The sequence below is a fragment of the Stegodyphus dumicola genome, chromosome 1 (genome assembly GCF_044657685.1).
Source record: "Stegodyphus dumicola isolate Sdum_Otavi_A_Nest chromosome 1, ASM4465768v1".
Taxonomy (NCBI): domain Eukaryota; kingdom Metazoa; phylum Arthropoda; class Arachnida; order Araneae; family Eresidae; genus Stegodyphus; species Stegodyphus dumicola.
The window spans coordinates 180,412,744-180,439,903 of NC_140768.1; the positions used below are offsets into that span (position 1 = coordinate 180,412,744).

At 34.4% G+C, this 27,160-nt stretch overlaps 1 protein-coding gene across 2 annotated transcripts in view; it reads left to right on the plus strand.

Annotated features, from left to right (window-relative positions):
• Nucleotides 1-27,160, plus strand: part of LOC118184543 (serine/threonine-protein kinase PAK 2-like) — a 135,101-nt gene that overhangs the window by 69,041 nt on the left and 38,900 nt on the right. The window contains exons 6-11 of one of the 2 annotated variants that reach the window (XM_035354251.2): nt 2,304-2,330; nt 13,929-14,005; nt 14,318-14,434; nt 15,991-16,226; nt 16,470-16,656; nt 18,500-18,592. In XM_035354251.2, coding sequence (XP_035210142.1) covers nt 2,304-2,330; nt 13,929-14,005; nt 14,318-14,434; nt 15,991-16,226; nt 16,470-16,656; nt 18,500-18,592 — 737 coding nt within the window. The remainder of the gene's footprint in view (nt 1-2,303; nt 2,331-13,928; nt 14,006-14,317; nt 14,435-15,990; nt 16,227-16,469; nt 16,657-18,499; nt 18,593-27,160) is intronic. The other variant, XM_085823388.1, reaches the window with a different exon arrangement.

The window sequence follows — 27,160 nt, forward strand, 5'->3', positions numbered from 1 at the left end:
TAGCATCACTACTGAATGATGCATAGCTATTTGTTTACCAGTGCTTGTGAGAAATATCTGGAAAAATGACAATGAAATTAAATCACCTTTTGTAGCAGTGCTCCAACTGATACCGCAGTACAAACAGTGGAGTTTTTCCACATTTCAAACATCATAGAAATGATTTGTCCAATTTACAGCCCAGAGCTCATAATCAATTCTGCCAGGAATGGTTTAAATAGATGCCAAGCATATCATCTGTAATAAGACCTACTTTGAAAAAATCAAGATAAGCATACTTCAGGTTTACGATATTTCATTGTAGGCTGTCTGAACCTTTTCAGCAATATTAATTGTATAGGTTATAAAATGTTTTTACCCCTTTGATATTTACTTTTTACCTTCTGTACTTAATTTTATTATTATTTATTGCTGACACTCCCACTAAACGAAAGTGCTACGAAAAGATGAGGCAATGCACTATGTTGTCAGAAAACATTAATGTGGCAATCCACGATGCCACCAAAAAAATATTACCAAATCATTAAAATGTGTTCCTTGTGACCCAGATATGCACATAGCAAACCTCAAAGAGCTTTCTACTTCTCTGAATATGTGGTTGACTACAAACTGCAGTTTTCATCATCTCCAGTGAAATCTGGGACTTAGCTTTCTGCATGCATAAAGCAAAATATGTATCACTGAAAGACATCATGCATTTATTTTTCCCTTCTCATTTTAGGATTTTAGTGCTGATGTGTGTGATGCTGAGTTTGTGCAATCCCCCCCCTTTTTTAACTAAAAAGAGATTGTTTTGTACATGAACAGAACAACAGCCCCAAAAATCAAGAAGTATATATATCTCACATATGAAAATAGGATGATGCAGGGAGGGGAAAGAGGCCCTGGATGCATTGTTTGAAATAGATATAAAAATACCCAAACAAATATTTCTTTCAGAGTTGCCAGCAACTTCACAAATGCTTGCCATTAAGTCCATGATCCTTCAAAGGTGGTGCAGATAATCTGAAAATATCAATTTGTTTGTAACTGAGATTTTAAAATGATATTGACAATTGATATGCAGCCATAAATGTAATAGAAATGGCAATAATCAGTGTTATGTAATATAAATTAATTAAACCTTTTACATCTTTCTAAACATGTCATAATATTTTTCACTAAAAATTACCGTATATTTAATGTTGCCTGTCAAACTTATTTTGACTATGTTTAAAATTTTTAAAAAATGAAGGAGGATAGAAGCATGGAATATATACAGAAATAACATTGAAAGAGTTAAGTAGAAAACATGAATCTGTATCTGCTGATGAAATTTTAATTATTAAGAAGCTGTAAAAAGTTAAATGAAATTTATTTTTACCCTTTCATCATCAAATGCAAGTATTAAAAGGGAATTAACTGGAATAAATGTTAATGTTGTATGGCTTAACAGTTAAATTTCATTGAACAGGACAGTTATGAGATGCTGTTTACTAAGATTGTTGTAATTGTTTTAGAGGAAGTTTAAAAAAAGAGGTTAATTACTGCTCTGCCAAAAATTTAAGCATAATTTTTTCCATATTCATAAATGCTCTGTACTAAGATTGTTGTAATTGTTTTAGAGGCAGTTAAAAAAAAGAGGTTAATTACTGTTCTGTCAAATATTTAAGCGTAAATTTTTCCATATTCATTTTGTGCTTGATTTTGCAGCTTAATCGTAGACATTATAACTGATTTATGCTATAGCTTAAGGCAGTGCTCCGCAACCGGTGTGCCATGAGTAGGATATAGGTGTGCCGCAATCAAATACATTTATTTGACATTTTGCAATTTTTTATCATGTATTTAATACACAATGACAACTTTTTTTTCCTTGATAATGTCTATTTTAAATGTTTTTATATATTTCACTGTTGTGTGGTTGTGTGTGTGATTGTAAGTGTGTCAGCATTTGAATTTTTTTGGCACTTCCTTGATAACTTGGAACTCTTTGGTGTGCCACAAAATTCTAGAAAGATTTTTTGTGCGTCGCAGGTGAGAAAAGGTTGTGGAGCACTGGCTTAAGGAACCATGTTGTATATTTTCTCTTTGTTTAAAATAGATAGAAGTTTTACGAAAAGTGCTAAAATGTTCTATTTGTATACTTATTTAAAAAATTTTTGAAACATATTAAGTTTAAACTGAATTTTTTTCATCTAATAATTCTCTGCAATGCTATTGCATTGTTTCCTTTTGTATCATTTATTGACATTTAACTGTATATGTGTTATGCATATTTTATACATGAGAAATAATTTTAACTTCTAACTTTTGCTTTAAAGCTGACATAGTGAACATATGGCACCCAAGTAGGTATTTTTTTATAATTATACTTTAAGAGTTTAACTTAGGAGACTTATTCTCGGTATTTACAAATGAAAATACATTTTCGAGCTAGAATAGAGTTTCTTTTGTGATTTATTTTAAATCATTATATGCCTTCTTTTATTGGGAAAAAATTATTACTAAAAGTATTTCTACTTCTTTATTTATTTAGTACATTAAAATTTTCATGTTTGCCCTTTATATATATATATATATATATATACACACACAGGGTGTCCCAGGATTATTGGGACAAACTTTAAGGGAAGTAGGGGACATCATAAGGATTTAGATTGCATAGTAATCCATAGTCAGAAATGTCTTCGTTCGGCACTAGGCATTGTTCACAAGAGCATTGGAGGGAACAGACCTGCATTGCTGCAGTAATTTGAGCTGTCATCGCTCGCAGAGGATTAAAAAAAGACAAGGTGGATGACAAGGTGAGCAGAGAGGATGACAAGGTGGCAGGTGTGTACCTAATTTATGGATTGGCAGAAGGAAATGCATGAGCAGCAAAAAGATTGTATTGCGAAAGGTACCCACAGAGTGCATCGGAGTGCTGGCTGTTTACTAATTTGCATCACAATTTGTATGAATTTGGATCATTACAAGGTAATAGGCATAGTGGGGGCGGGCCACGAGCAACCTTGAGCTCCCAGCATGGAACAAAAGGTGTTGGATACCATCCATTGGAGTTCAAGTACCAGCATACGAGCCATCGCTGCTGCTGTTGGAAGATCTCGGAGTAATGTTCATCGTGTCTTGCAACATGAAGGCTTATACCATTTTCAAAGAATACCGTCTCTGCTTCCTACAGATCACCCTGAGTGTGTGCATTTTACACAGTGGTACCTCGACAATTGTCACCAAGAAGTGTATTTCCCATCCTATGTTATATTTACGGATGAGACGTACTTCAGGTGAGATGGTGTGTTCAACCATCACAGTGCACATTTATGGGCTGACGAGAATCCCCATGGCATGAGACCACATGCTGCCCAACATTGGTTTTCAGTGCATGTTTGGGTTACTGATGTCGATGACCATTTGTTGGCCGTATTTGTTGCCGCCAGCACCTCTAATAGCTCATCTTTGTGCAAGAAGTGCTACCAAGCTTACTTCACCCTGTACCACAACATTTCAGATGCTATGTGTTATTTCAGCATGTTAGGACGTCTCCCCATTGTGGCAGATGTGTTCGTGAACATTTGAATCAGGTCACCGATGGATTGAGCGGGGTGGACTGGTTTCTGGCCACCATGCTCTCCTGATTTAAGCTGCATGAATTTCTTTCTATGGGGTACACTGAAAAATGTTATGTACCTGTGTATTCCAAAATGGGTCTGGTTGCAGATTGTCTGTGCTGCTGCGGATATCCAACAAAATCCAGGTGTATTTGATCCAGTCCATAGTCCAATAGTGTAATACATGCATCGCTAGCAATGGCAGAAATTTTGAACATCTTTTGTGACATTTTCATATGTCGTCTACCACAGCACATGTAATATCTTTGACTAATAAATATTTCAGATGATCTCGGTCTTGTGTCTCTTCGTTTCTTGTACCTGTCAGACTACTATCCCATGACGTGTCCGACCATAGGTTTCTACACACACTCACTCTGTCACAAAAAAAAAAAAAAATATGCACTCAAAAGGAAACGAATTACCGTCACGAAGTTTAACATGTATGTAGTGTATGAGGAGATAGGCAAATGATTACAAATTCAGATCAAAAGATTGTTTTATTAAGTTATGCCATGAAAAAGTTTACAGATCAGTAAGTAGTATATGCACCTCTGACAGCTACACAAGCCGAAACAGGACGTGGCATTAAATCAAGCAGGTCACCTATGATTCCCTGCAGAAGATCATGCCGTAATCTTTACAACTGGGCAGTTAATTCACCAATATTCCGGGACAGCTGCTGTTGCTTTCCAAGCATATGCCATATGTGCTTTATTGGCAAGAGGTCTGATGACCTGGCAAGCCACGGGTGTACATCATATCCTTGAAGATATTGTTAGGAGTGTGGCACAGTATGTAGACGAGCATTGTTTTGCTGATAAATGCATGGTGTTACCATGGAAAAACCGTACGAAGTTTTGTGAGTTCTGTGCATGCCCACCTCTGATAAGCTGCGGATGGGGGAGAGAAAGGCGTGCATGCAGCGGCAGTTCCTCTTCTCATCGAAATGTCATTATTGATGTGTTAAATAAAGTTTATATATTTTATACTTGTCTTTGACATACTTTGGACCTCTACATTGGTGACTGATGTTGGACAACGCACATCTTTTGATTGTTTCTTGGAATTTGAACAAAATACAAAAACCGAACTAAGCAAAACATCATAAATAATGGATGAAATATCAGCAGTGAAAATACCTCCTTTCATTCTTTCCAATCCATCTCTGTGGTTCACAATAGTGGAATCTACTTTTGAATTAGCAGTTCTAAAGGCTATAACAGAATGCAGAACCAAGTATAACCACTGTATGGCACATTTACCTCCCAACATAGCTATGACCATAAGGGATATCATCATTTCTCCTGACAAAACGGATCAATATGGGAAACTGAAGAATGAAGTCATTTCTCACTGTGGTGAAAGTAAATCGCAGGAAATATGTCGCTTACTTGCCGGTGAGCAATTAGAGGATTGAAAGCCATCTGAACTGTTACGCGTTATGCAGTGGCTTGCCGAAAATCCAAACATGACGGATACTTATGTTTTGAAATTATTTCTGCAGCAACTACGTACGAATGTGCAATCTATTTTAGCATCAATCACCCCTCTAACCACACAAAAGGCTGCTGAAATAACGGAAGTGTCATCTGCTCAGGTAAGCATAGTTTCTGATTCTTGTGCATCATCTAGTGTTACACCGAACTCTGAACTGCTTAAAGAGAGAAAATCGCTTCGCAAGGAAGTTCCATTTATACGACGTTCAAGAAGTCATTCTTGTAATTTTAATTTTTGTCATGCAACAAATCGTGAGAAATCCTCTAAAAAAAAGGTTATCTATGTTGGTACCACCAAATTTTGCTTCTAAAGCAAAAAAGTGTACTCCACCCTGCAATTTTTAGGGAAATTTCCAGGGCAAGGAGTAGCAGCGACATACGCCTTGCCTTCTAGTTCTCGTTGCCTATTTATTCGTGATCACAAAACCAATATTAACTTTTTAATTGATACAGGTAGTGGTTGTTCCTTAATTCCAGCCTCAAGATCTGATAAAATGACTACTCCTATTCAAACTTTTCTGGCTGCAAATGGTACTAAGATAAATGTATATAAACAAAAATTATTATCTTTGATTTAGGTTTAAGAAAACAGTTTATCCTTTTTATACTAGATGTAATGTTCAAACTACTATAATTGGTGCAGATTTCTTACACTATTTTAACCTACAACCAGATCTTAGAAGTCACCGCTTAAACGATACTTACACCAAATTAAATTCTTATGGTATTTTACATGTTCCTAGTATGTATTCAGTGAAATCTGTAATTTGTAATAATCATTCTGCTATGTTGTTAAATGAATTTCCTCGTATTGTTCAAGCTCCTTGTGCAGACCAAATTGCCAAACTTACAGTTCAGCATCATATTGAAAATTTTGGCCCTCCCGTTTTTGCCAAACCACGTTGGCTTGCACCCGATCGTTTGAAAATTGCAAAAATGGAATTTCAACATCTGTTAGGCCACATTCGCCCATCCAACAGCAATACGCTTCACCATTGCATATGGTCCCTAAAAAAGGTATGAATGATTGACGTCCTGTCGGTGATTTTAGAGCCCTTAATGCTCAGACTAAAAAAGACAAATATCCAATCCCTAGTATTATTGATTTTACAGGTGAACTCCATGGGTGCAACATATTCTCCCATGTAGATTTAGTCAAAGCATTTCATCAAATTCCGATTGCTCCTGAGGATGTCCATAAAACTGCTATCTGCACACCATTTGGACTTTTTGAGAGTACTCGGATGCAATTTGGTTTGTGCAATGCATCAAGCACTTTTCAAAGGTTTATCAATGAGGTGACGAGAGGTTTAACCGGTGTATATGCATTTATTGATGATATTTTGATTGCCTCAAAAAGCCACAAAGAGCATTTTAACAATCTATGAGCTCTCTTTCAAAGATTAGATCATTATGGTTTAGCAATCAAACCCTCAAAGTGTACATTTGGAGTTTCTACCTTAGATTTTTTAGGATATAAAGTCTCTAAAGAAGGTATTTCTCCCATTCCAGATCAAGTTGATGCCATTTCTAAATTTCCTAGACCAACAAGCTTAACACAACTTCGCAGATTTCTTGGCCTATTTATTCAATTTTTATCACCGATTTCTGCCACATGCAGCGCACATTTTGTCACCTTTAATTAAGCTTCTCGAAGGTCATTCTAACAAAAAGAAATCATTCCATCCAACTAAGAAGACTGAAAATCCTCTCCCGTGGTCTGAGGATGCCGAAAAGGCATTTTTAGCAGCTAAAGAAGCTCTTACAAAAGCTACCTTGTTAAGAGATCCGATTCCTAGTACTCAACTCAGTCTTTGGACTGATGCATCTGATGTTGCTATGGGCAGCTCTCTCATGCAACTCCAAAATGGTCGATGGGAGCCAATAGCATTCCTTTCTTGAATTGAATAACAGTCAATGGAAATTGTGTACGTATGACAGCGAACTTCTGGCAATATATGAGTCTTATCAGGAAATTTCGGCACATGTTAGAAGGTCGCAGCTTCCTCATATTTACCGACCAAAATCCACTAACATTCGCTTTCAGACAAAAAGCAGAAAAGTGCTCTCCTCGACAACTGAGACACTTAGACTATATCTCTTAATTTTCCACTGATATATAATATGTTAAAGGTAGAGAAAACATTATTGCTGACACATTCTTCCGAATAGAAGTAGATTCTGCTTCTCACTCACCTATTCTGGATTTCAAACAGTTAACTTCAGTACAACTCACAGACCATGAACTACAACAATTACTAACTTCTAAATCTTCTTCTTTGAAACTCTCATGGCAACTAACACACTGGGTAACTTGACAGCATTAGGCAGGACAACCAGTGTTAAAGTATTGCCCACGTGACTGCGAGCCATTATAGTGCCTTGAAGAACGACTAGAAGTGATTGTGTGTCCCAGCAAATTGCTTCCCACATTCTCATACCTTGTGTAATTGCTGTATGCCACTCAGCAACAAATTCCGAATTAGACTGCTTGCCTGGCTGCCTCTACATGCATGTGCTTTGTCATCAGCTCTGAGACTGAATCCTTATTCATCGATGAAGATCACACATCTCCAGTCGGTCACACTCCAGCTTGCCCGAGTTCAGCAAAAATTCAGTCAACACTGTCTATGATGTGGGGTCAGTAGTAGGCATCTTAATGGATGTGAGCAACATATACCAGTGTCGACCGGTCATCTCTGAATGGTTTCACTTGATACCACCACATGCCTGGAAGGTGGTAAATAGCGTTAATTCAATGCTAGTAATGTTGTTGGTGCATAAGTAGCCACTTTTGTGATTGTACGATCCTCACGCTCATTTGTGTACCTGGGACACCCTTGTGATACTCTCCATCCAAGTTGACCAATTTGTTTGAATAATCCTATGACACAAGCAATCATGCTTTTAAACTCTCCTGGCTACTCATCTCATATGCACATAGCACGCTTAATCTTGTGTCACTGGTGTCGAAATTTAAATCATTAGCATATCTCTTACCAGACTACATTTCTGTTGAGTTTCATGACTGTGGCTCAATTTCTCGATATATATATTTTTTAATGACAGAGTGTATACAGTTTCCATTCCGATACATGTAGGAGTAAGTAGTTATTTAGAAAATAAAAAAGTAGTTCTCTAAATACTTTGTTCTATCTGAACAGAAGATGTTCTGGTAGAGTTAGAGGAATTTGTTCAAATAACTTTTATTACTTAACCAATTTCTTTCCAATTTAATCTTTAATATATAAACTGTTGTGAATATTTCTACAGCAAATTTAAGGATAAGAACAATTTCTTACCTTGACTTCTCAGTAGCATCATCATAGTTAATCCATAAAGTAAGTTTTATACGGAATTGCAAACGAACACATTTATTTTTCATAATAATAGAATAAGATTCATTAGAATTTTCATATTATATATTTAGAGAATATTCAATAATTAGTCATTGTGAGGAGAGTTTTAACAGTGTCTTTACAAGAAGGAGTGAGAAGAAGGAAGAAAGGAAAAAAACAAGTTGCTCAGTTAGCTTTTCCTTAGTGCATCCAGATTGCATCTTGTAACACCTTATTGATGGCTCATCGTCGCTGCATACCAACACCTCTACTTGATGGACAGCATCACCATTTGCAGTGATTGTCGAACACAGGCTTGCCTACCTGTTTGGTGAGCAGGTCTGCGATTATTTCGGAGCTTCTGCTGTAGTCTAGGCATAGGATGCCGTTTTGTTGAAGTTAATGCAAGTAGTGGTGTTTGATGTCTATATGTTTTGTTTTGGAATGATTTTTGTCTGATTGTGAAAGTTTGATGCATAACTTGTTATCTTCATAGAGAGTAATCGGTAGATTTTGTTTTAGCCCTAAATCTTCAAGTAAATTTAACAGCCATTGTTCTTCTTGAGCTGTATTAACTGCTGCAACATACTCTGCTCCAGTTGAAGATAATGCAATGCAGTTTTGCCTTTTACTGCTCCATGAAAGGCAATTCTTTCCTAGTTTGAATACAGAAGCTGTTCGCACATTTTTTAGATGATTTTGGTAAGCAGTAATAAAAAATCGTTTTCTGCAAAAGAAGTAATTGCAATTGTACTATGTTTTCAAAAGTCAAAATTATCGTCTATGGCTTGAAAGTTTTGTTTTCATTCAAAATGGCGAATTTAACAAAGCAGTGGTTCGAAGGCTACATTTACGCTCTTTCCGAAGAGAAATATGCATACTCCGTTATCCAAAAACCATATGAGAGTCATGGTTTTGTGATATCTAAAGCGTCGATAGGAATATCATCAACAAGAAAGGAAAAAAACGTAAAATTGGAGCCTCAATTGGAACAAAAATTCCAAACAAGTATCCAAGAAAAAAACGGACATCTTCAACTATTGCAAAGGTACGTTGTTTAATGTTAGAAGAAAATCCCCCTAGTCAAAGGACAGTTGCAAAATCATTAAAATGCTCGATGTCCACTGTAAACAAAATGATAAACATTGATTTAAATCTTAAGAAAGCGAAAAAATGCAATGTGCATCGTCTTCTTCCAAAGCATATCGCTCAACACAGGACACGCTGCAAAATTCTATATGAGAAACACTTATCCAAAGAAAAATGGAAAACAATTGTCACAATAGATGAAGTATGGGTGTATTTAAATAATTGTAACAAAAAAAGAGCCATTTATTATCATAAAAGGGGAGGAAAAAATTTAAGTACATGGTTCAATGGAAAGAAAGTTTTTCTAAGGGATTCATGATTGTTGCTGGTTTTTCTTATAATGACAAGTTAAAAATAAAGAGAGTGTAAAAAATTGTCAAGATAAACTCCAAATACTATCAGAAACATATTTTATCACCAACTTTCCTGAACGAAATACCATCGCTTTACCCACTGTGCCATCAATCTGTGAGACTCCATCGGGACAAAGCTAGCAGTCATACATCAAAATCCACTGTAAATTTCGTAAAAGAAATGGAATGAAAAACTAGTATCAAGGCCATACCCTTCACTGATATCCCTACTAAATCTCCCAATGTGTCACCTATAAATTTTTGTGCTTTCAGACTTAAAACTGCATTATCCAAACGTTGTCCCAAAACCCTAACAGGACTCTGGAGAGCTGTTCGGGAGGAATGAGATAGAATACCTCTTCTGCCACTTCAAAAGGCGTTATTATCCTGGAAATTGTGGTGTCGAAAGATAGTTCAGAATAAGGGATGTCAAATAGAGCGTTTAAAACACAAGAATTTTATGTAATTTAGTTTTGTGAATACAATATACATCGTCTAAAAAATGTGTGAACAGCCTCTGTATGTATCCGCTAATGGGTTTCTAGTTCTGCCATTTTCCCAATTTGCATCTGAATATGCAGTTATTATAGGTTCTCGAATTTTATTAAAAACCAGCTTCAAGTTTTCAGTTGTATTTAAGTATCAAATGATCTTTTTGACAGCATTCCAATCTATTTTCCGAGGTTTTTCATTTCTTCTATTCAGTAGATTGATGGCTCAAGCTATATCAGGTTGACTGATTGTTGCAATATGTGGTAATGCCCTTACTGCTTGTCTATATTGTGCATCATCTTCTAGAAGATCATCTTCATTTTCTAGTTTGTAGTAGTTTGTTTCCATTAGCGTATATGTTGGTTTTTCATCTTAAAGTCCGAATCTTTGAACTATGTCTTGAATTTTATCCTTTTGGTTTATGGCAAGGGTTCCATCTTTTGATCGTTCATTTTTTATGCCAAAATAGTAGGTGACTTCTAGGTCTTTGATTTCCAGTTTAGCTTTTAGTTGTTAGATTGTTTTCATTGCAGCTTCTTCACTTTCACTTCAAATAAGTATATCATCTACATATAATATTATGTATGTGAATTTTCTATTGATGTTTTTTGAAAAATAAGCATGGGTCTGCTTTACTTTGTTTAAATTATATGTTTGTAATTATATAAGTTTTTTTCCAGTTTTCGTATTATAAGCTCTAGCTGCATATTTTAGTCCATATATTGATTTCTTCAGCTTGCAAACTTTATTTTCAGTTCCAGCTTTTGCATATCCTTCAGGTTGAGGCATGTGATTTTCTTCTTCTAGTTCTCCATGAAGGAAAGCTGTTTTGAAATTGATATGTCTGATAGACATGTTTTTTTATGAAGCTGTACATGGGAAAGCCCATAGAGTTGTATATTTTACTACAGGAGCAAAGGTTTCATCATAGTCAGATCCAAACTTCTGGTTAAATCCTTTTGCAACTAATTTGGCTGTGTATCTCTCGATTTTCCCTTCTGCATTGATTTTGGTTTTGAAAGTCCATTTGCAGTCTATTGGTTTTCTTTCTTTTGATAAATCAACTAAAGTTTTTTTTTTTTTTTTTTCCTAGGGAGTTAATTTTTTCTCAAACAAACTGTCACCCATCCCCCCCTCCAAATTTGAATTTTCTTCCATGTTTTGGATTTGGGACAGACTGGATATTTTGCATGATATCCATAGCGATTAGGAGGTTTACCTTTTATGTTTCTGTTTGATCTTCTGAGTTCTAAAGATTCTTTGTCGGATTCTGATATTTCTTCTTTTCCAGGCTCTTCAATTTTTATTTCTTCCTGTTCTGAATTTTCTTCCTTAGGATTTTCTTTATCTTGGTTGAAAGAGATGCTTACAGGCTCGTTAATACCAATATCTTCAATAAGTCGAACAGATCGACTTATTATGATTTTGGCTCCAGGAATTAAAATTCTGTAGCCTTTACTTCTGCTGTCATAGTGGACGAGTATTTCTTCTATAGCAGTATCATCCAGTTTACCTCTTATAGATTTATAAGCAAAGGCCTTGAACACAAATATCCTCAGATGGGAAAAGTTGGATTTCTTGTTATTCCATAATTCATATGATGTTTTTGCATTGGGTTTTGTAGGCATAAGATTTTATAAATAATTTGTAGTCAGTACTGCTTCTGCCCAGTATTTGTAAGGTTGACTTGAATCGGCTAAAAGGCATCTTGTGATTTCTAGTAAAGATCTGTTTTTGCATTCACTAACTTTATTTTGTGCTGGACAATGTGGAATAGTTAGCTAGTAGTTTATACATGTTTTATGAACTGTTCTTCAAATTCTTTACTTGCTATTCACCAATATTATCACTTCTTAGCATTTTTACTTTTTTTCTGAATTTTTTGTTTGTAAAAGCAATAAATTGTTTTAGTTTAGAAATTACTTCATTTTTTCTTTTCATTAGGTGAATCATTGTAAACCTACTGTAATCATCAGTAAATATTCTGAAGTACAGGTAACCACTGACAGATAGTGTTTGTATTGGTCCTAAAATGTCCATGTGGAGGAATTCAAGCAGTTGGGATGCTCTAAATTTTGATTCTTTGGGATGCTGAAAATCAGTTACACTGAATGCATTTGGTATTATGTTTGCAATTATCTAGTCTAAGTCCTTCAGCAAGATCTTTGCTTACAAGTTATTTGATCATGTCCTCCTTTTTGTGACCAAGGCATCTATGTCAAAGTTGAATACAGTTTTCATTTTTGCCCTGAAATGTTACGTGAACTGAAAGCTCTTTGTTCCTGTCGATTGGTTTAAATTGGTAAAGACTGTTAGTTGCATGACATTCTAGAATAATTTGATCTCCTTTCACGATCATACATTTATTTCCTTCGAACAGAACCGAGAGTCTCCTTTCTGTTATTTTCTTAATTGAAATTAAATTGGTTTTTAATCCAAGAACATATAGACTTCCAATAAGAGAACTTCAATTATTTTTGTTCAGGATTTACTGTTTTAAAATGGACAGTTACTGATTTCTGTTTGCTCATTAGCTGATATCTGAAGGATTTATTGATTCAAACTCTGTGAATATTTCTTATTATTTGCGAAGTGATTACTTGCACTGCTATCAAAAACAAAACTCTCTGCTGATTGATGAATGATGTTGTCAGAAGACAGAGTATCTGGATTCGATTTCTGATGTTTTATTTTTGGTTTCTTCATGATTCATCACGAGGTTACATTCATTCTTTGCTTGGCAATTTTTAAAATCCACGTATGTTTTCTTAGAGTTTGGGCACAATTCACCTTTTTGTTCGATTTTAGATGAAAATACTTTGATCTAAAATGATTATTTTTGTCACGGTATGGGCAGAATTTTTCTTTGTTTTATTTGAATTGAGTCTTTAAATGCCTTTGAATCTAATGAATTATATTCAACTGTCTTATTGAATCCGTCGATTAATTTTCCTTTTATGAACTCTGGGGTTAGTTCTTTTCTGTTCTCGCTTCAAGAATCAAATTATCGGTTATCAGCGTATTGTAAAAAATGGGCATTGAACAAAGCAAAAGTGCTGAAATATGATCATCCTTTTGTCCTCACTTATTGCTTTAAGCTTATTGACTAACTCCAGCTAAATATTTATCAAGAGAGCGTTCAATAATTAGTCATTGTGAGAGAGTTTTAACAGTGTCCTTACATGAAGGTGTGAGAAGAAGGAAGAAAGGAAAAAGCGAGTCACTCGGTTAGCTTTTCCATAGCACACCCAGATTGCTTCTTCTGTCACCTTATTGGCAGCTGTACACACCTTTCAGACTTTTTTCCTTATGTTTTATGAGTAGGTTTTGAAGAATTAGCTTGCACTAGTTACAAAACAGTCATATTTTTATTTTTATACTGGATAAATAAAACTGAAACTCTTGATAAAGCTCATGTATGTGTTATGCTTCTCTAATGAATATATTTATGAAATAATGAGAATAAGTTAATTGTAATAATTAACCATGACACCCAGTAATTTATATATTATAGTTTTTACGGTATTTTTAATTAGTTGCTTATCTTATATTTTTGCCTTTTTGTAGGAGATCCATCTCCTCGTCCTAGTTATCTTGCTGATAAATATGCAACTAGTGCTGTTGTTCCTCCTCTTCCTGTATCTGTGAGTATATTTTATAAAAGAATATAAGTAAGAAGTTAGTTTTTTTCATATACAAATTAGTTTTCCTATTCAAATATGTTAGTTCCTGTGAAATAGATTGCCAATCTTTGTTCTTTTACATCATTTTAGAAGTAAATTTTATGCCTCTGAAGTAAAGCAAAAATTTTGGTTTATTTAATTATATACCATTTATATTAGAGAAAGAATTGTCTAAATTGTATAGATTTTGTTTCACTTAAAATCTAAATTATTAGCTGTGCAAGAGTATTAAGTGTGTTATTTTTAATTTTCTTTGTTTATTGATTTCATTAGCCTACTAGAAAACCAGAACCTTCTCCTCCTACAACACCAGAAGATGATGATGAGCCAGATGAACCAGAGGCTCCTCCACCTCCCATTGCTGCAAGACCTGAGAAAACTAAATCAATTGTATGTGACAAGCTTGTTACAATTAAATTCTTTGTTTACTTTACTTTGCATATAATCTGAATTCTGTTTTGATATGCTTTATTTGAGTACTTGTAATAGTAAGTTTTAATCTCTCCTTCCCATTATTATTCCATCCCTCCCTCCTGTTACGTCGCTAATGTCTTCCCGTGCAGTTAGCAACATAATGGGAAAAGCAGTTGATTTATCAAACTGTTTAAACAGGTCAAATCATTATAGCTCAGTGACTAGGAAAATCAATATCAGAAACAGCGAGTGTAGAGGCTTGTTCCAGTTGTTGTGAGCACATATCAAAAGTGGTGTATGGATGGTGAAACAAGTCGCCGGCCAGCAGTGTGTCATCGGTACATTGATTCCAGAGGAGAGCAGAGATAGCTATGCATTGTTTGCCGTGACCGAGGAGCCACAACAGCCAAAATCACCACCAGCTGCAACAGTGGTGACCCAGACAGTGTTTCTTAACATACTTTGCAGCTGCTTATTGGAGCATGTCGAAGCATGTCCCTGCAGTGATGGCATGCCATTGTCAGCTGCATCTGCAGTGGGCCAAAAAACATCGGAATTGGACATTAGAAGAATGGAAGAAAGTTGCATGGTCCGACAAATCACATTTTCTGGTCCATCACATCGATGGTTGTGTGCTAATGTGCCGATTTCCAAACAAAACCCTGGCTCCTGGATGCACAGTTGACAGAGACAAGCCAGTGCCAAGGGTATCATGGGGTGGGCAATGTTTTCATAGAACGCATTAGAACCCATAATCCCCATAGAACAATCCCTGAACTCTATGCACTACATGAAGATCACTGCAGACCAGGTTCACCCGTCCACGATAACAGTATTTCCGGCGGGGAAGGGTGTTTACCAGTAGGATTAATGCACCATGCCATAAGAGTCTAATTGACAGGAAGTGGTTTGAAGAACATTCCAATGGCTTTCAAATTATAGCTTGGCCTCCAAATTCACCTGACATTAATCCAATGGGGCATTTGTGGTACCACCTGAAAAACAAATTTGTGCTGCCACGCTACCCCCTTGCAATGTGTGGAAATTGCAGGACCATTTGGTGAGGCTTGGTACCAGATACCTCAGACTATGTATCAGCACCTTGTGGAGTCAGTGCCACACTGGGTGCTGGCAGTTTTGAGGGCTAAAGGGGGTCCTACATATTACTAACAGTGTGTTCATAATGTAATGGCTCTTTGGTGTATATGTACACAATAAATAAATTTTGTTCTGTGCATTTAACTGACAGAAAATGTTTATTTTTAGGATAAGACATCTTCCACATAGATGGGAAAAAATTAATGCAGGTTTAGTTATTATTATTGTTATAAATAACACTGCTATTCATTGAATTAAGTAGTTTATTTGGGTTATTTTTGTTTATTAATGTACTAGAAATTTAACTATGTTATGAAAAATGGGATTAAAATTTAAGATAGTATAAAAGCAAACCACTTGAAATTTTGATCTGTTTATATTTCCTGATATATTTTAACTAAATTATTGTAGTAATTTGCTCGTTTTTCTTATAGTATACAAAACCAGTTGATGAAGAAGTTAAAAATGAAGCCCTATCATATGATAAACGAGATATAGCTAATAATAATAATGCTCCTGCTACTATGACTCCAGCTCCTACAACCACCTCTATAGTGAAAACAAGAAAAAAGAAACTATCTGATGATGAAATTATGGACAAAATTAGAAGTATCGTCTCAGTTGGAGATCCAAATCGTCGTTACACAAAGATTGAAAAGATAGGAGCTGGGTAGGTATACTTTTCATACTGATGAAAGAAAAGTTTCATATTTACCATTTATATGTTTCTTTCTCCAAATGTGTAATAAATGTCACATTTGAAAAGTTTGATCTTTGTTTAATGTGTAACTAATTATTAAAATATCTGAAATAATTTTTAAGTGAAACATTATCATACGTATCAGATATTTATTTGAAGGATATGAATCTGTCATTTCTGTAGTCTTATTTTCTTACACTTTGTCAATTTCAGAGCATCAGGTACTGTGTACACTGCCATCGAGTCTGCCACAGGAATGGAAGTTGCCATCAAACAAATGAATTTACCCCAACAGCCAAAGAAAGAACTCATAATTAATGAAATTTTAGTAATGCGAGAAAAAAAGCATCCTAATGTTGTGAATTATCTTGACAGCTATATAGTTGGTGATGAACTTTGGGTAGGTATTCATTAGTTTGTAAATATGATCTAAAAAAGAAAGGGAACAACTTAAATTGTTCCTACTTTTTTTTATTTATTATTATAATGCTGTCTCATATTTGCTTAGCAGAAAAATATACTGACTTGCTTTTTTTTTATTTTTTACATGGAAAATAAAATAATTTGCAATAAACTGTATAATATATGTAAACTCTTAATGTTAAATTTATGAAATATATTGCAAGCTAAAAGAAAGTTACTACAGCTAACTCGTAACTGACATACAACAAGCATAAGATTACAGTTGTATTGTTTATTATGATTTTACTTTTTCTCCGCAACTGTATATGTATCGTTAGACTGAAATAAGAATGAAATGTGATTCTATATAATAGCAATCATTAATGATAAACCTTTCCCACACAGTTCCTCAGTTGCAAGAGTGAACTGTTATGCCTCACTCATTACTGTACAATGACACTCAAAAATAATAGAATTTTATTTTTCTTCGAGTCTAATACTTCAGTACTTCAGCTTCTCTTTCTGTCATCTTTGACAGTTTATGACAGGTATATAAAAAGAAATAACGTTAAAAAAAAAAGCTAAATTTCATGTCCTGCACATATATTATACACTACACAACAAATATTTCAATTGAATTGTTATATAATTGTTGTAAATTGACAGTTGCTATCTGTTATGAAAATTAGGTAATTAAGAGTATTATAATCTGTTGCAGAGAATGGGTAAGAGCATAAAAGAGCGCATTTCCATTTTGCCGGCACAGGCAATAAAGTTGCGTAAAATGGTACAATCGATGCTAAACAAAATATCCTCGCTGGTAACCTTTTACTCCTCCTTTTCAAAAGAAGTTGCAGCCATTTCTAATCAGATTGATTGTTTCTTTCAATACTGGCATACAATTACATAGAATTTTTACCATATAGTTCAGTTTTATGCCTTAAGGCCATCCGTGGTAATCAAGTCAATTAGGATGCAATCACACCACTCACTCGAAAGCGAAAATATAGAAAAGGGTTAAATTCATCCATTCTAATGAGAATGCACTAGCGAGAAGTAAAGCACTGCGGTTTTACATAATTTCTGAGTAAGCTTTTCGTACAAATTAAAATGATCCTTGCACTGAAACTTCTATTCCATATAAGATTTAACTTGAAATTAATGTAGGTTATTACTGAAAGAATTAGATTTTTCTAGCATAGTTTATGTTGACATGAGATCACTTGGGGTCACGTGATATGAACCGTTGAATCAGGATGTTGTACCATGAAAGCATAGTAAATTCTTAAATTAATGTCTTTTTATAAATTTATTTTCCTTATTTATTGTCTTTTTGCAAAATTTTAAATGATATTAAAATGTTTATGCCTTCAAAATAAAAATTCTTAGAACTAACATTTGTTAATATTTTTCATGTGTATACTGTGTGTTGTCGCCTATAAATCCTGCTTGGCAAGATTTGCGCCGGCGAAACCGAACAGTACCCATAAAAGTGATATATTAGCATGCAAAGATATTTTATTAATCATGTTAAATTAATGCAGTTTAACTACATTGAAGAAATAGAAAAGGTAATAAAAATTTACTTATAACAAGCAACAACTCATAGTACCTGTTTTGAAGAAAACCATATGCTATAAACTGCATGCATTTTTAGACCTATTTGCAACATATCATTATAAATCCATTGAGTTCCTCTGTTTAATCTTAAATAGAATAAGGAAAAATTGATTGTCAAGCCATAGTTACAAATAGTATGTTTGATTACATTGTGCATATGTTAAGTTTATGTGACTGATGCACTCATTATTTTACTAGTTCTTCATGTTTTCTCATTATAGGTTATAATGGAATATCTCCCTGGTGGTTCTTTAACAGATGTTGTTACTGAAACTTGCATGGGAGAGGGTCAGATAGCTGCAGTCTGTAGAGAGGTCAGTTTTCTTATTGTGTCATAATTTTAATTTCTTAATGGTCACAAATGAAAGGCCATTTATATGCCATTGCATTTTAATTATAAATATGTAATCTATGTATTAAATATCTCACAAATCAAATCTACAACTCAATTTCTACCATTTTCCTATAACCACAGAAATCTCAATTCTTCCACAAAAACTAAGCTTCAGAGAACTTACATTTTACAGACCTTGGCAGAAACCACCAGAAAACAAAACAAAAACTTGATAAAACAAACTTTACTAAGAAGTCAAATACAAAACTTAAGCCAAAACAAGAATTAACCCCAAATTCTGCAACAAGTCCAACCAAGAAAGAAAATTCACTAACTAAATCAAATATATTATGATCCACTAGTAAATTCAAGACAAACTACTTGTAATCAACAGAAAATTCCCACTCATGAGTGCAGAACAAAAGTAAATAATCTGCTCAAACTTATTTAAAAAATCCAACCAAGAAAGAAAATTCACTAACTAAATCAAATATATTATGATCCACTAGTAAATTCAAGACAAACTACTTGTAATCAACAGAAAATTCCCACTCATGAGTGCAGAACAATAGTAAATAATCTGCTCAAACTTATTTAAAAAATTTTCACAAAACAAATTCCCGTTGTCACAAAATTCTAATTAAAATTCCCTTTCTACAATTCACAAGGCTATACTCAATTTCTACTGTTTAAACAATTCTCACGTGACAACTCTTCACAAACTTAAAACTCAGAAGATAACCAATCTCAATTACTCTGACTCATTAAACTAATCAGAACTTCACTCAAGCTGAAGTATTCAATCCAAAAAAAAATTTTTTTTAATAACCAAACATCACTGTTGCTGATCTCAGGCAAAAATTCGTATCTAATCCATGTTAACTTTAAAACAGAATTTTGCAATTGAAAAAACAATCTACAAATTTTTAACTCATTCCTTTGTATTAATCATTATGCTACATTATTAAGTACTTTAAGAACTTATAAAATTCATTGCTCAATACTAAAAAGTACTAACATGTTACACAAAATACTGAAATCATATCAAAACATTGTAAATCAAAAAGTAATAAGATACTTGGTAAGCTAGATAAGCATGAAAACATTACGTACATTTCACAAAATATAAATCAATTCAAAAAATCAAAATTTTTCTAGCATTACCCCTCAAAATTACATAAAATTCTAGGTTAAATAAGTAAAGCATAAACACACAAAAAAAATTCTAGCTAACGCATAGCTATGGCTTGTCTCATTCAGTAAAATAATTAAAGTCTTTAAGTCACGTTCTCTGACTAGTGCTCAATTAAAAGAGTCTGTTTTTACTGACGAGCATTCAAAAATTGATACAATGATACGCAAATAGATTTTCTGATTCAAGATTGTCAAAGTAAAAAACAGTACCTATTCTGCTAAATTTAAAAAAAAAAAAAAAAATCCTAAGTTCAATTCTGTCTGTCTAACGTTAAAGTCCAAAATTTCTGAAATTCACAAACATTCTCAAAATTTATTACTCTTGTACTAGCAAATAAGCCAACACAATCAAAACTCTAATTAATCCTAGCACATACTTAATACCTTCACTAAAACAGTAAGTTACACAAAATAGCTAAATTCAAAATAAATTATCGATCCAATCCTTCACTAATCCTGGTCACGGCACCAATGTTCTGTTTCCATATGGCATCTAAAGGTATAAACACCGATACAGAAACAGATAGGGTGAAAATCGTAACTACCTAACTACCAAACTGAGAATAATACTCTTAAGAGCTAGTTAGTTAACTTCAATATTTTTCATGATCGTACAAGTGAAATTATTTGCAGTGCGTTGTGTAAATGCATCCGGAACCGTGCCGTGAGAGGATCGGATAAACAAGAGGTAAAATGCAATATACATATAAGGAAACACACAAATAGATATAAAGAAAACATAAGAAATAGGTTCCAGATTAAAATACAGTTTATTCTGATTCCTCAACAATTAAAATTAAATTTTACATCCAAGGTAATGAATACTCAATTCCTTATGTTTAGTTACACATGTGAACTCTTCAATTTATATCATTTACACATTCAAATTAAGGATTTGCAAATTTCATTTTTTTTTTTTTTTTTTTTTTTTTTTTTCAATTAACTTAATGAAATTAGTCTCAGAATTCACCTTATGACCCATTTAATTTAACTTTAACCAGAACTACTGCAGTACATCCTAGGATGTTAAAAAACACATTATCTGAAATTCAACATCTACAATGAGGATGATTTCACAAAAACAAACTATATTTTTACACCACAATTAACTTATTAAGATTTTCATTTTTGTCCCTGTAAAAGAAAGACAGGGAAAAGGGACGACGATTTTCAGCCATTTAGAATTAATTTAGAGATTAATTTTAAGTTCAAAAGACTGGAATTTCCTTAAGATCATAGGAATAAATGAAAACACAGGAAAAACTTAAGTAGACATCTTGAAGTGGAGGAGAACTTTATCTTAACTCTATCCTTACGACACCTGGCAAATCCACACCCCAGGGACTCGAACAGCACTGCAAGAAATTTCATCACACTCAATGAAGGTCAGGAAAATTGGAGTATTCGGAATAGCAGTCCTGGTCCATTCCCATAAGAATATTTGCACTGGCTAAGTACTCAAGAGAGCAGCTGATGCAGGTTTTTCATCAGTCCAAGATAACCAAATTCCTTCCCTCGGTTTTCCGTCGAAGTTCAGGGGACATCGTCCTGGCCTAGCATAGTTCAATCCCACATTTGGTTTTTGCGAAACACGCGGCTGGGGAACATAATTGCCTTTTACATTGTCAGTCCCAAAACTCAAGTTTCAAAAGAATTTGCATAGTTCAATCTCACATTTTGCGAAACACGCGGCCGGGGAATATATTTGCCGCTCCCCGCCGGAAGAACAACTTGATGACGAACTACATCTTTTCCTTTCTCCTTCGCAACACCCACAATTTTTTTCTCAGCATCAGTCAACAAGTCCATCGAAAAAGTTATACACTCGAATTTTCTTCGTCTCCTTCACAAACACGGGCTCCCACAATGGCTTCATTTATCGCCCCCCTATTTGGGACTAAAATTTACATTTCAACCCCTGAATGACAAAAACTAGGGTGATCACACATGCGCGCCCCTCTTCACTTAGCCAACGACCGGACACCGGATCGCCAAAACCAGATGACTTACATCGAAATTTAAGTGGCAGCCTCTGACCCTTCTATCACGTACTTCCTGTCCTAAAGGTCAATCGCACAAAAGAAATTTGTTCTCGAACATTCTAAATGACAAAACAACCAGCGAAAATCATGACTTAGCAAAATCGCCTCCCTTTCCTGCTTCTTTTCACAATGAATCAAAGCTTGGACAAAAATTGCAAATAAAAGGAAAATAAATAATATTCTTAGAAGCATCTGTTTTTTTTCCCAAAATTAAAGCATTAAAATAAATAATTCAGAATTAAATAAAATAAGATTTTCTTAAATCAGAAAAACAATTCACCTGGTTTTTTATAACACGATCAAACAGTTATCTACTCAACATTTACATGAAAATACACTTAATTGCTTATCTTGTAAAATAATTTTCAGAAGCACTATTCAAATTATTCCAAAGTTTTAATTGATAAAATCCATCAATAAAGTTTAAAATTAATAAAACAACACAATAAAGACTATTTACAGTAAGAAGTAAATTTAAAATGAAGACTGTGGTAAATCTCTAAGCACAAAGAAGTATCACTTTCTAACTCTTAGAAAAAGTATCACTTTCTAACTCTTTAGAAAATGAATCATTACGCTCATCTATGTTAGTAAATGGTTCATTGACCATACGAGGGTATTTTTCCTCTGATAAATGGTGCCTTCCCGCCATAATAGACTGGAGGTGAGGCTTTCCGAAATAAAAAGAGAAAAAACGGAAATATATCTGAAGGCAGTGTAAAACGTAACAGTATTCCACATACTAACCCTAAAAGGCCATACATAGTAAAGGAAAAAATAGAATAAAAAAAAAAAAAAAGGAATTGGATATAAATCAGACACACAAATGTTTTCATTAGCACGCAGCGATTTAAAGAGCTCACCTCGATTTACGCTCTCAAGGTCAGGAACATAAAACTGTGTTCATTTTAAAAGTAATGGACATAGCATGCCATGTAGTGGCCTTCAGAAAAATGTTTCAGCTTAAAATGCGTATACGCATCACCCGTCCTCTGAATGCAATCTCTAGTGATGCATGGATGGGACGCGCAGAGATGTTCTTAGGGAATGCATATATTGGACGCCCGTCCTGAAAGGGTTAAGTGTCTTGGTTTAATATTTTTATGTTCTGTCATAAAAATAGGAATATGCCTATAATAAATCTTTCTGAAATACATGACTTTGAAATGAATGTGTTTTCTATAATTCTTGTATAATGCTAATGTTCTATGTAGAGTCAAAAAAAGAGGAGAACTGTTGTAAATCTCCCATTATCCTTGGCCAACTGATGAGATTCGACTTGCGTTTTTCATGTCTTGAATAGATGACTTATATTGATGTATAGCATTGTACTAAAATATATATTTTGACACAATTTTTTTTTTTTTTTTTTTTTTTCCTTATTTTGATCCTACATCTTAAATTATGCCAAAATGCAGAGCTTCATAAAAATTGTCTGAGTAGTTTTTAAAAAACTAGAGTGCACTGAGTAGTTTCTCTAGAGTGCACTGAAAACCAAAATAATCTCATCAGTGTCAAATTATTTCACGCTTTTACTTTGTAACTGAAAGCACATGACCGAAAACATAATGTTCCGTTTCTCCAATGAGCATCGAGTTTTTAAAAAACTACACTGATGGGCAAAACTGCAGTGTAAATTTTAATCAGATAGCCATGAAATTGCGGAAAAGGGGTTCTTGCGATCAGTACAATGAACCTGCAATTCAGTAGAAAGGTCATGCAGAGATGGGGAGATTTGTTGCCAAATCTCCCCATTTCCGACTGTTCTCCCGCCAACCCAATTTACAACATATTTCTCCCTACTTTCTCTTATTCTTAAAATTTCTCACGATTTTTATGTAGCTTGACTTACTACTTCATTATTTGCATCCCCCAAAAAAGTGATTTGGGGTGTCTGAAGGCACCTGGTTTTTCTCTAGAGTGCACTGAAAACCAAAATAATTTCATCAGTGTCAAATTATGGCACGCTTTTGCTTTGTAACTGAAAGCACATGACCGAAAACATAATGTTCCGTTTCTCCAATGAGCATCGAGTGCCACTGCAATGTCAACTGACACATATTAGGCAGTGACCACAAAGCAAGACCGACGTTGTTATTTTGTTGATCTTGTTCCTAACCTGTGTAAATGTACGTGCTTTCAAGAAATAGTTACGAGAAAAAATTAGGATATTTAATGTTAGTTATGTCTGAAAAAGGTAAAATATTCATGTACTTTTCAAAAATCGTAAACAGATGATGTTTTGCACAGGCATTACACTATAAATTAATAAACTCAGGAACAGTAGACTGTATTATATCACACTTTTGTTATCAATTTACATCGTTCATGGCCACTCGAAGCCACGAATTCTCTCACATGCTCTTAGCTCACAAACTCTAAGAGCTCAAGACGCATGCGCAGATGCCAGTAATGAAATGTGCACGCAGTCGCAACATACCGCCCGCCTTGACATGATGTAATCATTCAAAATTGTAAATATTACAATAAAAAATTACACAGTGTGAGAATACGAAATACGGGTAAATAATTATAAACATCAAATAATAACATCAAACTACTATAATAAGAAAATATGATAAATAATTACAAATATACTTTTTGTTTAATTTGGCATAGGAAAAACACAAACTTTATTAATTGATCTCTTAAAAATGCCGCTTTTCATTTTCACTGCAACAACTCTAACCTTATTGCCTGTACCTAAAAATATCTCTACGATTCTGCCAAGAGGCCAGTTGCATACAGGAACATTATTAGTCTTTAAAATTATCATAGTTCCAATTTTTATTTTATATCTTTTATATTTTCTTCAAATGTTGCACTCGTTTAAGGGCCAAAACCCTTGTCTAACAATAGACAGTAAGCCTTATGGGCCAATATGCATGTATTTCTTATGAAACATCACAGTAATTAGCTTAGTCAACTTATGATTCTTTGGTAAGGTTATTGAAAATTTTCCATCAAAATTCAACTTACAATTAGCTAATCTACCTCCACCTCATAAAATTCCATATTGATCTAAAAATGGAAAAATATTTCTTACCTTGCTATCTGGAGGTACCTTACCCTCCTTTTCAAGGCCTGAGATTTCTGTTTTAAACTCACTATCTTGAATTAGCTTAATCAGTTTCAGCTAATTTTAATTCACAGCTCTGAAGAGGACCTGAAACCTTGTCCTTCCAATTGCAGTTGTTTACAAACCTAAAAATAAAACTTAAAACATGAATAATTTTAGAGTAATTATTACTTAAATTTAAGAAATCCTCAATGAAAGGGTTAGCTTTCACATTAAGGAAAATATTAGAGTCACTAAGGATTTTAAGTTCATCTGGAAAGTCCTTCACAATGACTTCCACCGGAATCTTTCTATTTGGATACTCATCGTTTCTCAGAAACAGAGGGTCTTTCCAGCACATATCATTTTGTAAAAGCTTATTGGGATCCAAACCTCGGGATATAAGATCACTTGGATTCTCCTTTGATGGCACATGATTCCACTGATGACCATTAGTCAACTTTTGAATTGTTGCACTCAATTTGCAACAAACATCTTTAACTGGTAAGGCTCTTTTTGTATCCACGAAAGCATGATCATGGAATCACTCCACAGATAAACTTTGTTCACAGGAATCTCTAATGCAGATATTACTCTAACCATTAACCTTGCAAGTAGGACAGCTGCACAAAGCTCCAGTCTCGGGATTGTAACTCGTTTTATAGGCGAGACTCTAGATTTACTACTCACTAGCCTTGTCTTCACTTCTCCATCTCTTGAACGGCACTTGCAATATATGGCTGCTCCGTATGCTACCTCAGAGGCATCTGCAAATCCATGAAGTTCCACATAGTCTACTTCTGCAATAAGAATAAACCTTTCAATTTCTATTTTATTTATAACTTCCAATTCAGTAGAAAACTTCTTCCATTCATCAGCTTCCTCTTTTTTTTTTTTTTTTTTTTTTTTTTGGGTAGTGGTTTAACCCAGTTCAGCTTTAACCCCTTCAAGCCGGGTAGCGAAAACGCACGCTTATCGCTGAGGCCGCAGTGTCTTACGCGAGCGTCTCTCCACGGCCGGGGGCTTTTTTGCTACTAAGCCTAAATCCGTGAAATTTCCGAAGTATCAACGCATTGTTTAATAATGCTCTATAGAGTATTTAAACGGCTTATGCTTTATAAATGTTTTTATATATATACTTTAATTACCTTATTTCTTGTTTAAATGCATATTTTACACATTTTATTTTAATTACTCAGCATTTTATGAATTTTAACATTATACATCTGAAAACTAAATATATTACTTAAAATTCTCTTTTCGTATGAAAAATTTGAAAACAGGGATCTACACACAGTCCTACGTTACATTCCTTGCACTCGTAATAACTCATTTGCCGTTTTGGAGGATTTTTCCGGGAATGTGAACAAACGAAGCATCGTCGTCTCATTTTCTTATCAGTCTCTTCTGAACAAAGTTTTGGAAAATGTCTTTCAGTTAATCTTTCAGAATCAATATCTGAAATATTTTGCATCATTTCTGCTATTTCATGCTCTGTTAAACATTTTCGACGCTTCGACATTGCAACGGTAAAAACAAAGAATTCACATCTAACAAGATCTAATTATTTTCTAAAAACTGAACTGCAAACCGAAATACCTAACGCTTTAGAGCAAATAAAACTTCTCTACTTACAGTAAACAACTACCACGTGCGAATAAAGTGCGATTTAAAGAGACGTCATAAATCATGCCATTCGGAAACATTTATTTCCCCGTTTGTTTATATAATCAAAAACACGTGTATGTGAGTCATGCTTCTCTCATTTCGAGTAGAAGGTCTAATTTACATGTATCTGAAACCATATGGACATACAGTGCCATCTTGTGGCAGAAATTATAGTTTGAAAAACGTTCCAAAGTACTGGCACAAATACGTGACAGTCGGTAGAGAATGGAACACAATCCTTTGGCACGCCTGCGTGTCGGCCGGTAGATAAGTGCGTTCGTTGCTGGCACGTATACGTAACAGTCGGCGCGAAGGGGTTAATAACCACAACTGTTGGAGGAATATTTTGGCTTTACTTATGATTGGCCCTAGTAAACTAGTCGGGTCAAACAATCTTCCAATTGTGGACAGTTTCTGTCGTTTAGTAACAACTATGTCGTTATCGAGTTTCACTCTCTTCTAGACCAGAACAGAAACAGTCTCTTCTAGACCTCCAGGACACTCCAAGTGTTGTGTAGATTCTTCTTCATTAGGAAATCGGTAGGTGTGATCTTTTTCCACGAGTTCAGCTTGATTACTGCACCAC